The sequence below is a fragment of the Barbus barbus genome (genome assembly GCF_936440315.1).
Source record: "Barbus barbus genome assembly, chromosome: 39".
NCBI lineage: Eukaryota > Metazoa > Chordata > Actinopteri > Cypriniformes > Cyprinidae > Barbus > Barbus barbus.
In genome coordinates, this window is record NC_136717.1 from 23,115,995 (window position 1) to 23,130,923 (window position 14,929).

Sequence of the window (14,929 nt, forward strand, 5' to 3'; positions counted from 1 at the left end):
CATGTTTTCAGGCATTATGGAATTGAATTTGTCTTAGACTAGGTAGCTTGTTCAACAAAAATCTGTTTAGTGAAATAGAGAAGATAGCATCGTTAGGCCCCTAAAGCTTTTAAAATCTCTCCTACTCCTTTCTTAGTAAAAGTTATTCATCTAGAAATGGTTTAAAATGCAGACAGATGAGTTCTAATATCATGTTAGATGGCCTTGGAGTTCTTTTATCTGTGTGAGGTGCTAGGAAATATATTTGAGGATTCATCATATTTAATTTTTTGTCCTCTTTAAGAATTAAATTGTGACATCTTGCTGATTCCATTCATTCTGGATGTATCAGGTTTAAAACAGATGTGACATGGCTGCAACTGTATCTTGCATAATTAGTCGTTGAGTTTTTACTTTTATACCAATGCTTTCTATCTGTTGCAGGCTTATCTGGTTTATCATACTTCTGCTGCTATGTCATTTTTCTTTTTATGCAGTACAGGTACATGGTGACCTTGTCTGTAGCTGCAGAAGCACCTCAACCTGCAATATGACTGAAAAGGGAGGGCAAAGGCTTGTGGACTTCAGCCTGCCTGAACAGTGCCAGCATAGAATTTGAGTTATAATTTAGCTCTCCTTGTGTTTGACTGATAGCCGGCCTCTAAAAGGCCTGTCTGCACTGCTGAAAGCCTCGCTGATATACGAGCACGCCTGTCTGACAAATCCTCCGTGTCAGTCAGTGGCCAACGAGCATTCATCATGTTTGTAATTTTTTGGGTTGTAAGTCTGTGCTGGATCTTAAATGGAGCAAATACAATGTTATTCTTCGCAGCTGATTCGGTTTTCTTAGACTTGAACCAGGGAGTCCCTGGAAGGATAGTTCTCCAGAAAATAAAAATGTTGTCATTTGCCGACCCTGTTGTTTCAGTCACATTTGACATACTTTTGTGAAACACAAGAAGTTTAGCAGAATGTATAAGCTGTTATTTTCCAAAAATCGATTTATTTATGGTCCTTTTTTGTTATTTGTATTGCTCATTTGCACTGCCACATGTTCCATGTTGGCTTGTTTTTGTAGGCTTGACAGTGTCTATTCCTATTCACTTTCTTTGTACAGATAAGAGCACCTTGAAATTATGCTAACCTTTTTTTGTGTTCTGCAGAAGAAAAAGGAAAAACACGACAACATGAGAACATTAATTTCTGGATGAACTATTCCTTCAAGTGTTTGTTAATCACGCTAAGGCTTTTTTTCCCCAGAACTTAGATCAGTAAACACTGATTTCAACATGAGAAGAAAAAAAAAAAACACTGACATTTATTTAGTTTTTACATTACCTTAAGCACATTGGTCTCATTGACTAATGTGCTTAGGGTAGAACAGACAGCACAGTCAATATAAAAATGGCTTTTTCACACTCAAAGCAAGGACGCAATGCTTTTAAACCATGTTTATGCTAAAAATTCTCATATAGTATTTGCACAAATTTGCATGTGAGGCTGGAATCATGGCTCTGTTCTCCAGGGATCTCTCAGGAAACCATTAGAAGTAACATTCAAAAGTGTTTTTTTTTTTTCTTGTCTAAGATTCAGGAGTAGGCACTTACCCTGTCATGATCAACCTTCTGCAATTTATGTCTGAGAGATGCTTTTAAAGTGTCTGCATTCAACAACATCCAGTCCTGATAGTAATATAATCAAATATAATATATATTTATGTATATAGATTCCTTAAGATGTACATTTGTGTTTTATTCAGCAAATGTATAGTCTCGTTACTTAAGTTGTATCTTTCATACTGTAAGTAATTCACACTTGTTTACTGCCTGGCTATTGCACAGAAGATACCTGTTACATCTCTGGATAGAATATATAACAATTTTAGGCATGAAAAGACAGATCTGCTTTTAAATAGAAAAACGACATATTTCATCAAAAGTTCACATCATAATCACCGTAATCTTCTATTCTACTGGATTTCCTTCTCAACAAACAGTCGGGTCTCTAACACGCCTATGTGGTTGTCGTACAGCACAGACGGTATTGCTTGGGACCACAAGGACTGTTCCACTACTCTTTACACATTTAACAGTCAGGTATGAGAAACAACACCTTCCTGATGTCTTAATATCATCTGTTTTCAGTGAATGGCCTACAAATATCACACTGCATATTTTAGCAGCAAGTCTCTACTTCTCGCTAGTTACCACTGTTCCATTGCCACTTGCCACATCTGACAGCTTGTGATGAGGGGCTATAGAGCTAGTTATAGATTTTTAGACATCCCTTCCATTTGAATTTGATGTCTGTTTCAAGGCAAAAAGATAAATGGCAAGTTGGAACAGCAAGTTTTCTGCTCTTGCCTTGTCAATTTGCTTGTAGTTTTTGTGGTCCTCTACAGGTGCAGCTTAAAATGCATTGTCCAACACATTTATGACTGTGGCTTTCACTTCAACAGCAGCTGGCATCCCTTTCCCAGAAATCCAGAGCCTTGTAAAGGGAGACTGCTGGCTGGTCTCAGACATCAGAGCCATTTTGGAAGAGTATCGCTTCAGTTCTCCATAAATGCAGTGGTTCCTCATAAAGACATAAATCAGAAAGCAAGCCACTGAGATCACAATGAAAAGCACACCAAAAGCAGCAAACAGTGCCATGTCCCACCTCTCGGAGTCCTTTACCGCTTGTTCTAATCCTTTAGTTAGGACATTTACACACCTAGTGTCGTGTTTATGATGGATGCTGTGAATGTCCACGCACACTTTGTACTGTGTAGCAGGGCTGAGATGTGTGAGATTATATACAGTCACATCAGATGGTACCCTAGCTGTGAATGCCACTGTTGGATGGTTTGCCGTCGGCAATGTATACCACTTAATGTTTGGTGCCAGGCTACCATGAGAGGCATTCCAGGATATCAACACAGAGTTGGTCTGTACAGATTCGATGTTGACATTCATTGAGTCATTGACAGGTTGTGGGAAGTATCCATTTACCTCCACTGAGACAGATTTCAGGTCTGCCCCAACAAGATTGTGTGCCACACATGTGTACAATCCAGCCTCGCTCTCAGTGATATCATAAATATCAAGCGTGCCTTCGGGGTGCATGTAGAATCTCGCAGAAACAGCATTTGGGATGACCCTTCTCCCTGACGGAGTCACCCAGTAAATGTCTGGCTCAGGTTCAGCAAAGGCACGGCAGTGAAGAGACACAGATCTCCCACTTTCCACACTGATTTGTGTGGGGAAGCTTTCTGAAGAGATGAGAGGCAGACAGATCTCCATCATCTCTCTGAAGTGAACCTGCCGCACATGCTGACCTTCATACTCTGGAGGTTCCACACAGAACAGGGAATCAGGCTCCATGAAGCGAATGTTTGTCTTGTTCATGTTCATCCACCGTACAACGCAGTCACAGCGGATAGGGTTAGAGTGCATGCTAACCTCCCGGAGATTTGGGAGAGACTCCACTGTGATCCTGTGGAGGGCACTTAAAGCATTACCATTTAACATTAGAGTTTCCAGCCTCGGCAGCCTATAGAAAGCATTTGGATGTATGTAGGAAAGTTTGGGGTTGTTGGTGGCTTCAATTTTGGTCAGTTCTGGGAGGTTGTTGAGGGCAAAACTATCAATGGACACCAACTCAGGCATGCTGTTAATGCCCAGCTCCTTAAGATGAAGCATGTCCACAAAGTCACCCCTTTGAATTCGCCCAATGGGGTTTTTATTAAGGTCCAAAAACTTGAGGCTCTTCAGATGCCTGAGAGCACCATGGGGTACCTTAGGGAATGTATTATCATAGAATGAGATACTCTCCAGATTGTCAAGGCCCAGAAGTGAATCCTCGGGAATCTGTGACAGGTTCATTCTAGTAAGAACCAGGCTGCGAAGGTTTCTCAGAGGCTTGAAATTCATACCCTGAATAGAGAGGATAGGATTTTCCCCAATCATTAGAATTTCCAAATTTGGTAAGGGCTCAAACCATTCGCTTTTTATACTCTGAAGCCGGTTGGAGTTGAGGTGAAGTCTCAGCAAGCTCTGAAGGCCACGAAAAGCCTCAGGAGAAATGAAGGAGATGAGGTTATGATTTAGGTAGAGCTCCTGAAGATTGGTCAGTTGAGAAAGGCTGTTGTCTGGTAGGGCACATATCCAGTTTTCCTCCATGTGTAGGGATAAGAGTTGAGGGAGGTGGCCAATATTGACATCACGTATTGATGACAGGTTGTTTTGTGAGAGATCGATTTCAGTGATGTTTGGCAGGTAATCCAAAGGGCGCTCAATTTTAGCAATGTTGTTGGTCTGCAGTAAAATGACTTGTGTATCAGATGGCAATCTCATGGGCAGGTTAAATAGTCCAAGGTCATTACAGTCAACAGTGGGAGCCTCCATATAGACAGAACTAGGGGAAAACCAGGGTCTAATTTCACATACGCAAAGTTTGGGACAATTGACTCTCTCTTCTGCAGCAAGAACCAAGGTAGTCACTGCAAGACCGACTAGCAAATAATCCGCAAATGATATGTCCTTCATATTGGCACAATTCCCACCAGTAAGTAGTTGGTCCTTAAAGATTTTGTGGCAAAAGCACTTCACTTCAAAAATAATCAACAATTTGTGGTGATCACTTGAATCCAACAAAGGGCCTTCCCTAGGCCCTGACTGATGTGCTGTCAACAGATGCGAGTCCCGTCGCCAAGTCTCCCGTAATTCAGATTGAAGGAGGTGTATGAAATTTTACTGGTTGGGCAGATAAAGGTAAAAAGGTCACCATTAAACTTCAGGTAGCGGCGGTTTCAGCTAGGCAGAAGCAAGGTTGTTCATTTCATTTAATACTACAGATGAAGCCATCATCAGTCTAATCCACTTCTACCTGAAGAAAATAAGAAGAAAGAGATGAAACATATTAGCATAAAATTACCGGAAAAATGCAAGGGCATCACTAAGGCAAGACAGAGGCATGCTGACATTTACAAAAGCCACATTAAAGCACTCTGATGTCTGCTGACATTTTATTCAGCAGTACCTTGCACACTAAGCCTTTGACATACGGATATGGGTGTCCTTCACCTTAGATATTTTTTTTAGGATTCTGAAGCTGAAGTTCCCTAAAATGTGTGAATTATGAAGCTTAGTGTGTTTACATGTAAGCATTAATATTGCTGCTTATTTTTCAAAAGGGTAGATTCCCCAGAAGCAACTCACCATGATGAAATGTTTTAGCCATGTACACAAAACATTCTCACTACACTCCACTTTAGTGAAAATAACATGATTGGGCTATAAGCAACATAAACCATGGCCTTGAATACTAGATATTTTAATTGCAAATACCACATTAGGTCTCAACATTACTTTTAAAAAACAATTTGTTATTTTTCCACGGTTAAAAGCAATTCTTTGTTGGGCTATGCAGAATACTGAAGAAAAATCAGCAATTCTGTCAGAGCTCTCTCCGCATCGCCAGGGTTACTATGGAAAGTGCAATAGCCAGAATGCAAGCAAGACAGACAGAAAGAAAGAGACTGTTCCATCACACTATCATCTCTCTTTTCAACTTCAGTGCCCAAGGAAGGTGGTGAGGAAGCGAGGATACCACAGACAGTCTTTAGTAAGCCTCACCGACAGAGAAACCCAGAGTTCATCCCTCAAGGCTCTGTGGAGGTGAGAGTGTGTTTTTTTGAGTGAGTAATTGAGGGGGCGAAATGTGTGATTTTCCAAGGCAACAAGATTCTTCATTATTAATAAGCTTCAATGCAGGGACCTTTATGATGAATAATATTTGCGGCAACAGAATCTGTTTGAAGTACATAATAAATAGGGCCTTCCCGGGTGTTCGGGTGTTACTGCACCTGATCTGTTGTCTCTCTATCACCGAAGTATACTTGTGTTGTAAACAGAGATTACAGAAATGCTAGGAACTACACCAAATTGTCCCATAGACCAGTGTTTCCCAAGCACTGTGCCATGGCACGTTGTACGGTGTGCCGTGGAAAATTATCAAAAACGTCCTTATCTCTACTATATTCCGTTATTATTTTAATCAGTGCTATTGGTCATTGTTATGTAGGTTTGTGGGTTTTTACAAATATTTAACCAATGAAATGCATTGAAAAGAGCTTGTGACTAAACCTCGTAACACCATTGGATCCTCAATTTGTCAGTCAAACGTCATAACTCCACCCCGCCTCCATTCAGAATGAAGTGCTGCAACGTCCAGTTCGAAGACAGAAGTCTACTTCTTTGCAATGCAAGGGTAAATAAAGAACTTTACTCAAGAAATGCTGTCTATAAAAGCTAATGTTTTTGTGTGTATAAAGAGCAGAGAAGAGTCTTAGCATTTGCTGTCTATAGTTGTAGCCAATACACTTTTGTACGTTTTAAATATCATAGCCGTTCGTCTTTTATATTGTGAGATTTTGGCCAAATGTATTAACGAGAAACTAAGCGCCCATACAGCTACAATAAACTTATTTTAATTAATTAATTCACTGCCTCAGATTTGACTGTTCTAATGATGGACAAAACACAGATCTGTCACTCGCTCATCAAAAACCTCATTAACTCCATTTGAGTATGATTTTCAGAAATTAAGTGCAAGTGTCTGATCATACATAAAGCCAAAATACCAACTCTGATGACGCCAAGTGGAATTATTGGAAAAAATTTAAAATTTCTTTGTTGTGTAATGTTTTTTTTGTAATGTTTAGTGGTGTGCTGTGGGATTTTTTACATCAAAACTGTGCAGTGGCAGAAAAAAGGTTGGGAAACACTGCCATAGACAACGACTGTCAAATTGTTAATAAGCCTAGCAGGTAACGAGTGCTTTTAAATTTGGGTGTTTATTACACCTCATAGATGTGCCGCTACTCTCACGGTGGTTGGGAAATGGATGCTTGACAATACCTGTGTCAGCCATAAATACTGGAAAATGCATCTAGTTTTCCTGACTGACACGAATGGCCTATTTTCCTGATGTGTTAAATGGAGGACTGCTCCTACAGCACCTACATGTTCTCTCTAGTAGTGCAGGATCACTACTTATGCAGTGCGTAGGCATGCTTGTCTGTTGACAGCATAGCATTAATGTGCAATAAATTAAAATAAAACTGCAGTTTTTTTTTTTTTCTAATCTTTCTAGTCTCTTCTTTTAAATTGTGATAGTTCTGGATCCCTGATTTTCCCAGATATTAGAGCATCAAGATATTAAAATTAGTACTTAGTATTTTATAAATGTTTAGAATTTAGGATGCATTTAGGAGAACTGTTCTGGCGGCCCACATGCAACATGTTTTATCCTTCTTTCTATTTTCTATTGTGCAGGATTTTTTTTTTTTCATCTTGCCCTTTTAGACAAGGTTATGCTTTTGATGCAGGGCCAGAGTTTCTGTGTTCAGTGATTTCACATCGTGAACAGGACCATTTAACAATGCACAATAAAGGCATAGTTCAATGGGGCATGAATAATTTGGCACTGCTATGAGTGTTAAATCAAGGTTTCCATAGTCAACAGCATCATCTGCAACTGTTTGATTTCTGTACATTATTTCAGAATGTAATTATTTAGCTACATTTTAAAAAGGAACTAAAACTGTGTGCAGTGGCATCGTTATTGCATATATGTTGAGAAGTGAGAAGAAATCAAAGAAGTTTTTAGTCATTTTAAGACTACAAAATCGATACACTATGCTCCAGAAATAACCCTGTTATAGCCCTAGATTCTGCGATGGTAAATAATGTCTTTTTTTGAGTGTAATGGTTGGCTCATGATCGTGTTTTGGAGGCTGTTTCTGTTAGAGTATCTACAAAAAACCCTCCCAGGAGAGGAGACACACTAATACAACTAAACCTGTATTAACCTCCACTGACTCTGTAACAGCAATAAAGGTATGGCGCACCCATTAAAAATTCCAGTCAAAGACAAATGAAGGAAATTAGGCTTAACCCAGTTAAGTTTAGGTGAGAACGTACAAACGTAAGAACTTGGAAAAACACCGTGGCTCATAGAGCTTAAGTGGCAATACCTTGCATAGTGTGCCACATGTTCAGTGACAGAGAGAAATCTAACTAATACCAGAGAAAATGGAATTTCAAGATGGATGCCTCTAATCACCGTCCTGATGTACTGCACAGTCAGTCAACGAAATTGGAGAGTAGAGGAGTCAGAGAATCATTCCCCGCCATTATTTGCCAGACCTGATATCACAGAGCTAGCATCATCTTGATTGGGCTTGTAAAATATAAGGGCATGTTTTAAGCCCTACTGACCCTGGGAAGTAACTCAGGCTAAATGGTGGCAGCCCGGCTCCTGTGTTTGCTTTGGGCTGAGACGTTTGATATAGGCTGTAAATCTTGAGCTGGGGACTGATTACTGAACTTGAGGTCCTCTTAAACCAAGTTAGCGCCTCTGAAGATTGGAAAGTAGCTGTAGCAACTCAATGTAAACTGCACTGGGAATAATAACATGTTTTGTGTTTTTAAATAGGGATAAACATACATTAATGTACACTGAGGACACTTTTCTAAAAAGACCAAGTACAATAATGTATTTTGATTTGATGATGTTACAGGTCTCAAGCCACCACTTCCTAGCCACCGCTCCATCTCCAGGTCATTTGTTACAAGCACAAAAAAGTTTTTTTGGGGGTTCAAACATAAAAGTAAAATTTAATTGACCAGCAAGCTTTCATGGGTGTATGAAATATATATGATGCCAGGTGTAGCTGTAGGCTTTCATTTCCAGTTAAACTTCTGTCAAACAGATCGCATGCACAGAAAGTAGGCAGAGGTGGAATTGCTTCCTGTAGAAATAGCCCTTTGTGTTATAGAGATGATTCAGAGGAAATATTGTTCATAGTCTTGAGAATTTTTCTCGCTCATTCATACAAATGTCTACAGAAAGACGCCCCTGCTCTTACACCCATGCTCTCTCTCCTCTTTGTGTTTCACTTAAGCTCTTATTTTTCCCCTCCTCTCTTCACATGCCCTGTGTAAGCTGTTCTCTCAGGCCTGGAGAAGACGCAGAGGGCCTAGGTGCCAGCCAGTTTGCATAGGCCTCTCAGTGGGTGGCATAGTCTGTTTTGCTGCTCCTCCCCCTGCCCTGTGCTTCATTGATTTGCCATTACACTATTTTCAAGGTAAGGGAAGAGTCCATTAAACAGGCTTTGCTATGCAATGTGTGTGCATAATGAAGTTTCCAGTGCAATGCTCAAGGAACGTTTCCCTTTGCACCTGCTCCTATGTGCTCACAAAATCAGCGCCCGGGTCGACGGTTAATGCAGAATCAATGCTCCAAATTAACCGATGGACCCCACAGGTTTCAGCTTTTCCACTGCCGTCGTTTGTTTCCCTCAATGAATTCAGGTGTACATGAACAATTCTGGTATTTTGTAATTGATTGTTTGATGCTGATTTGCTCTTTTAGGGAAATCTAGTTTGTGCTGATATAAATTAACTTGAACGGCAATTCCTGAAGGAAATATCAGTGCTTGCAAGGTAGAAAAAGAACAGCGGTGATGTTCTAGACAGGCACAGGTTTTAAGATTTGGTTCTGATTTGGTTCTGTGTAAATGAAATGCCAGATCAGAGCCACTTTTGCTGTTGTCATGACACTCAGCGTGCATCTTAGATTATTTATTATTTATTTCCCCTCAGCTGTGCATGGGACCTTGCACACAATGCAACACTGTCTTCGGCATGTAAGAGTGATTTTAAACTCTGACGACAAAAATAGCAATCACAAGTCACTACACAAATAGTTGCACAGTGGAAATTTGTTTTGCAAATATTACAATGGATTTTGAATGGTAAACATCAATTACCTTTTTTTCAATTTTAATATTAGGCTAAATTTGTGGGGAAGAAAGTGAAAAGAGGTATATCAATACAGTTCTACCATGCAAGCACTAATTAAATGTATAAGCAAAAAGCATGCTATTCGAAGGATAAAAGATTTAAATGCACATTCTTACAAAATTTGCAAACCAGTAGGCCAACTATTTACAGGTAGTTACTACATTACCCATCAAGGATCAATAAAGGGTCTCTTTATCTCTCATTCCTATTATTGACCCCCTTTAAGCTAGTCTTCAGTGGAAGGCATTATTGCTCATATAGCTAGAGATAAACTGATTCTCTGGGTATAAATGTGGTTTGGATTTAAAAACACATTGACATGAATTAGAATGCAGAATGTTTAGATGCCAGTACAATCCTTGTTGTATATTTTATTATAATTTTATAACTCCAATTGTACATTCTCTTTGAGTTTTAAGAGAGTTTTCCAGAATTTCCCTTAAGGTTCTGAGAACATTCTGACTCATATTGATATAACCACATTGCTCATCCAGAGACATGTAACGTTGCTATTTTCTCTACCATGCAAAACCCAGCCTGAGGAAAAGATACCATGCACAATGGGCAGAATAATTGCATCACTAAACTACACTATATATGAAGAACCTAATTATGAAATCCAATAAAATCTCCCCAGGGTACAAATACAGCATTTCACTCTAATTGTGCCTGATTGATTGAAAGCGTGTTCCCCTCAGCAAGTGTCAATCGATCTATCGGTGTAGCAGTGCATGGTTTATTGTGTTCTAAACATCTCTAGCTTGACTGTTTAGACATAATGAGATCCCAGTTCTCCCAGTATGCGCTCTATACCGCACCGGATGCCTCTACTACAGGTATCAGTCTAATCTAAGAACAGATGGAGAGCACAGCAGTGCTTCTCAGATGGTTCTGCTCTGTTTACTCGTGAAAACACAGATAGCATATGCTGCTATCATATTCTCTTATTAAAGTCTATATTTTGAAACAGAGCTAGTCAAGGCTTTTGTAACAATGAGAGAACGTGGAGTGTGGTGACCTTTTCAGTAGATGGAGATTGGGGAGAAATCATTAAAAAGCCAGTTTAACGTGCCTTAGATCTTTTTTCCCTATTTGTATTAGACATGGCAGGTACAACTATGCAAAAAAATATACCTCTAAAAGTGGATTCATCATGTTTCTACATGTCTTCTATATTATATTTACATTTTCATTAATTCTTTTTGCACAGGCATTATCCAAAGCGACCCTCCGTGCAATCAAGGTATGCTTTCATTGGGAACTGAACCCATGATATTGGTGTGGCTAGCATTATGTTCTGCCAGAACATGAAAGCATTTTAATTTTTCAAGTGTTAAGCTAATGAAATGCTACACTTGCTATTTTTCAGCACTCACATTGTGATGTTTTGTTTCGAAGCCCCCACCACTTTGCACTGACAATGCAGGCTTGCATAAATTGGATTTCAAACCGCACATCCACCATTGATTTGTGCTTCAAACTGTTTGGTATGACGCAACGATCAGAGAAAGCAATTTTCCAGCACCTCGTCATACAAAGAGGTACTAAAATCAGTTAAACACTCCAGTGTGCTCACAAAAGCCGCGTCTGAGAGATCCTTAATATCAAGGGTTTTACTTATTGTCTTTTAATTAGTGCAGCCATCAAGTGGCCCATGTGATTACATCAGTGATTAAGAATTGCCCACTCAGGTCTGAGTTTGGAGAGTTTGGCATGAAAGAGACTCCAAGGACACAAACTGGTTGGAGTGTATTGTCTACCATTAAGCCGCACAATATTTTTGTTCAACATTTTCGCTTTGTAACGAGACAGTGGCCCGGCCGTCAGTGAGGGACAACTGGTAATGGCTGTCCCAGGCCTCTGTGACTATGGTGGTCCCACTAATGTCTTCTATGGATAAGCCCAATCCTTCCATATTTTTCTTTCAAGCCCAATGATTTTTGCCCCTGAAACCCAGTGATCTAATTGGTATCTGCTCGCTAGTAGAGGATCATATATGGATATTTATGTGATGCACTTTTTTTAAACATAATTCTACTTTAATATTTTTTTATTTTCATCTTACTAATTTAATTTGATGCACTACCCCAAATATGTGTTAAAATAAAGCATGCATGCAAACACATAAATGCTATTTGCAATCCGTAAAACAACCTCCGAAAGTGCAATGCCAGTCTGCAACGATTCCTCACCGCCTCCGTCTACTAAGAGATGTGGGAGGACAAACTCGCTGGTTGTGTGATTAACAGCTGTGTTAAAAAAAATGTCATCATCTGCATAGGAGGTGTTTTGCTGTGGACGGTATAAATTAGGCTGAAGCAATGAATGCAGATCAGACGAATGGATCAGAACCACAATGCCTCCATTCAAAGCGATATACATTCATTTAACGATACTTACTGTACAGTGGATGCTCAAGGCGACTGCATTTGAAATTCATGTGCTATAGGGGTGCTGTAGAACATCTTGGACGGCAACAGGGTGATTTAAAGGAGATTGAGAACAGCCAGATGCAAGACTGCCTGTGGCTATTCGTCCAGGACGTGCCTTGTGTCCAAAAAAATACGCATGCCAAGCTTGAGCACAGATTTCCTGTTGCTGCTGCTGATGCACACATGTGTTTGTTCTCCGACCGCGACATCAGCAACAGGAATTCTGTGCTCCAGGCTGACATGGCTATTTATTCAACTACCTATGTGCTTGTTATACACTTCCCTCTATTTCTGCTCCTTCACGGTCGTTTTGCAGTGAAAGAATCACTCTGACGCATATTCTCTCAACTTGAATGTGGATGCTCATGCAGTAAATACCGACTAAAATTAATATTTATTAATCAAATACATGTGGTGGATTGGAAAATGTTCAAACTTACCGTTTCAGCGCAAGTCATCCCGGTCAATAAAACGACATGTATTCCGTTCATCTATAGCGCAGTGCTCCAGAGAGCGGAAAGCCCGCGCCACGCAAATGAAAATAAGCGCGCGTGGTCTTCTTTTCACGCAGATGGAGAAATAGCAGCGGTTTGCGCTCCTAACGTTAAGATTTTTGCCGTGCGATTAAGGCAAAATCCACCGGGTGAGAGCCGTCTGGAAGCTTTTTAGAGTCCCTCGCACTGACAACCTCCTCCTTCCTCCGCGTTCAGAGGCGCATCTGCAGCCGCTCGTTCGGTTGTCACATTGACATGCAGCTGTCTGCCCAGCGGTCATTAATATCGGAACAGCCCCCGAGTCTCCAGAGATCAACCAATAGCGGCGGGGCGGAGAGAAACTCTCGCAGCTGATTGGCCAAACAGCCGCGTCTGTCAGACAAGAACCATTGGAGAAATAAGGAGAGGCAGAAGAAAATGGATAATATGTTGGTATTAATTTCTGATTGCGTCGTATTTAGGGATTGTTTTTTCCAGACATTTTGTATACTAGTGACTGAGAGAGTATGAAAGATCATAGAGTGTTTATATAGCTTCTAAACTAATATAACATAAAGTTTACAGCATAGGCACACTTGGACACTCCAATAAATATTTCTCAGGGTTGGTTTATTTTTTTTAGTTAATTTCAAGAGGTTCTGAGTCTTGACTTACAAATCAGTGCATATTGTTATTCTATGGCATTTGTTCTTACAATGAAAACTTAATCGAAACCACGTACAGGATAGATAATTAAAGATAATTTTAATAAATCATTCATGAAACCACAAATATACACTAAATAGCATACAATCATTTTGTCCAACATACAAAAAAAATGCTTACAATTATTAATAGGCTACAATTATTTGTATCATATAATTGTATCATTTTTAAACATGTGAAATCACAGTGATGTTGATAGATAGCGCTCTTACTTGTTATTACTTAAGTAATAACTGTTGTGTTTTTATATTTTTGTATCATTGCAGACAAGGTGTAGCAACTTCATTTAAGGATCAGAACTGACCAACAACTAGAATTTTGGAATGAAAAAAAATAAAATCAGGAAGCTGAAGGTAGGCTTTTCATGCATCCAATTCTTTTGGTTCTTGTTTCAGGGACTCTGACAGAATACGTCCTTTTTGCTGTGACCCTGTTTTTAGGGATGAATTCACTGTGAAGGTGCTTTCCTGAAACGGACCTGTCTTGCTTTACAGCCCATGCACAGGTCCTTCACAGCTCACCCTCGGGACTTCACACACCTTGAGAAAACAGGGATATAACTCATAATAAAACTCCCAATAGGGTCGAACACTGGACCATTTTTTCTGTTCTGGCATCAGGAGACTGCTCTGCCAAAGAAAACTGTGCATGTACTATAAAAGCATAAATCTGGATTTTGCTTGATGTCAGCAAGTACCAGGTTTTTCATCTGTCCATGCCCCCATTTATTAAAAATTTTGAGGGATATTAGGAATTTGTGAGGCGGTTTCGTCGTGGCATTTCACTGCATCTGTTTTCTGACAGACGAGGCCTTAGAGGGCAGTTCAGTTTATTGACTAGAGTCCCACAGTTATAAATATTTTTACAAGAAACTTAGAGAAGATTGTTACGTCCCATGACGTAAATGTTCTGTATGTTGGGAGATGGTCACATGTTTTTCTGTCCTCCCTCTTTCTCTCTTTCTCTCTGCCAAGCAGCGGTCCAACTCATCCGCAGCTGATTGCAATTAGCGGCAGCGTGGTTTCCCTGTTACACAGTGTGCGGCGGATATAAAGGAGCAGAGAGACACAGCTCGGGAGAAGTCCCTTATCTGCTATCCCAGAGACGTTGTTTGTGTAGGTGCTCTTCAGCAATCTGTGATCTGTAAACTTAAAGTGTGGTTACAACAACGCTACTGTTGAGACTCTGTGTGAGTCTAGTTTTGTGAAACCGTGTAGGGAGTTGGGCGCCGATTTATTTGGGTTTAACCTCTTCTAAACTTTTCTCCTGTTTTTCTTTAGTAAGGGAGAGAGGTAAGATTATTGTCTTTTATTTTGTTTTCTTTTGCTAGGGAAGTTATTACCTTTAGAAAGACTGTTTTGTTTGCTATTTTGGCATTTGCTCTCTCTTGACGACTTGGTTATTTAAGTTGATTAACTACTCTGATCTTTTTGGTTTATGTTAAGGTCTTAATAAAACAATTAAGTAT

General features: G+C 39.9%; 1 protein-coding gene across 1 annotated transcript; it reads right to left on the reverse strand.

The window, feature by feature from the left end:
- Positions 1 to 1,565: 1,565 nt before the first annotated feature.
- LOC306858531 (leucine-rich repeat neuronal protein 3-like) lies at positions 1,566 to 13,008 on the reverse strand. The gene is made up of 2 exons (XM_079399099.1): positions 12,703 to 13,008; positions 1,566 to 4,848 (listed from the first exon to the last, which is right to left on the reverse strand). Exon 2 carries the CDS (start codon positions 4,506 to 4,508, stop codon positions 2,388 to 2,390), a length of 2,121 nt encoding a protein of 706 aa, XP_079255225.1. The 5' UTR covers positions 4,509 to 4,848; positions 12,703 to 13,008; the 3' UTR covers positions 1,566 to 2,387.
- Positions 13,009 to 14,929: the final 1,921 nt, after the last annotated feature.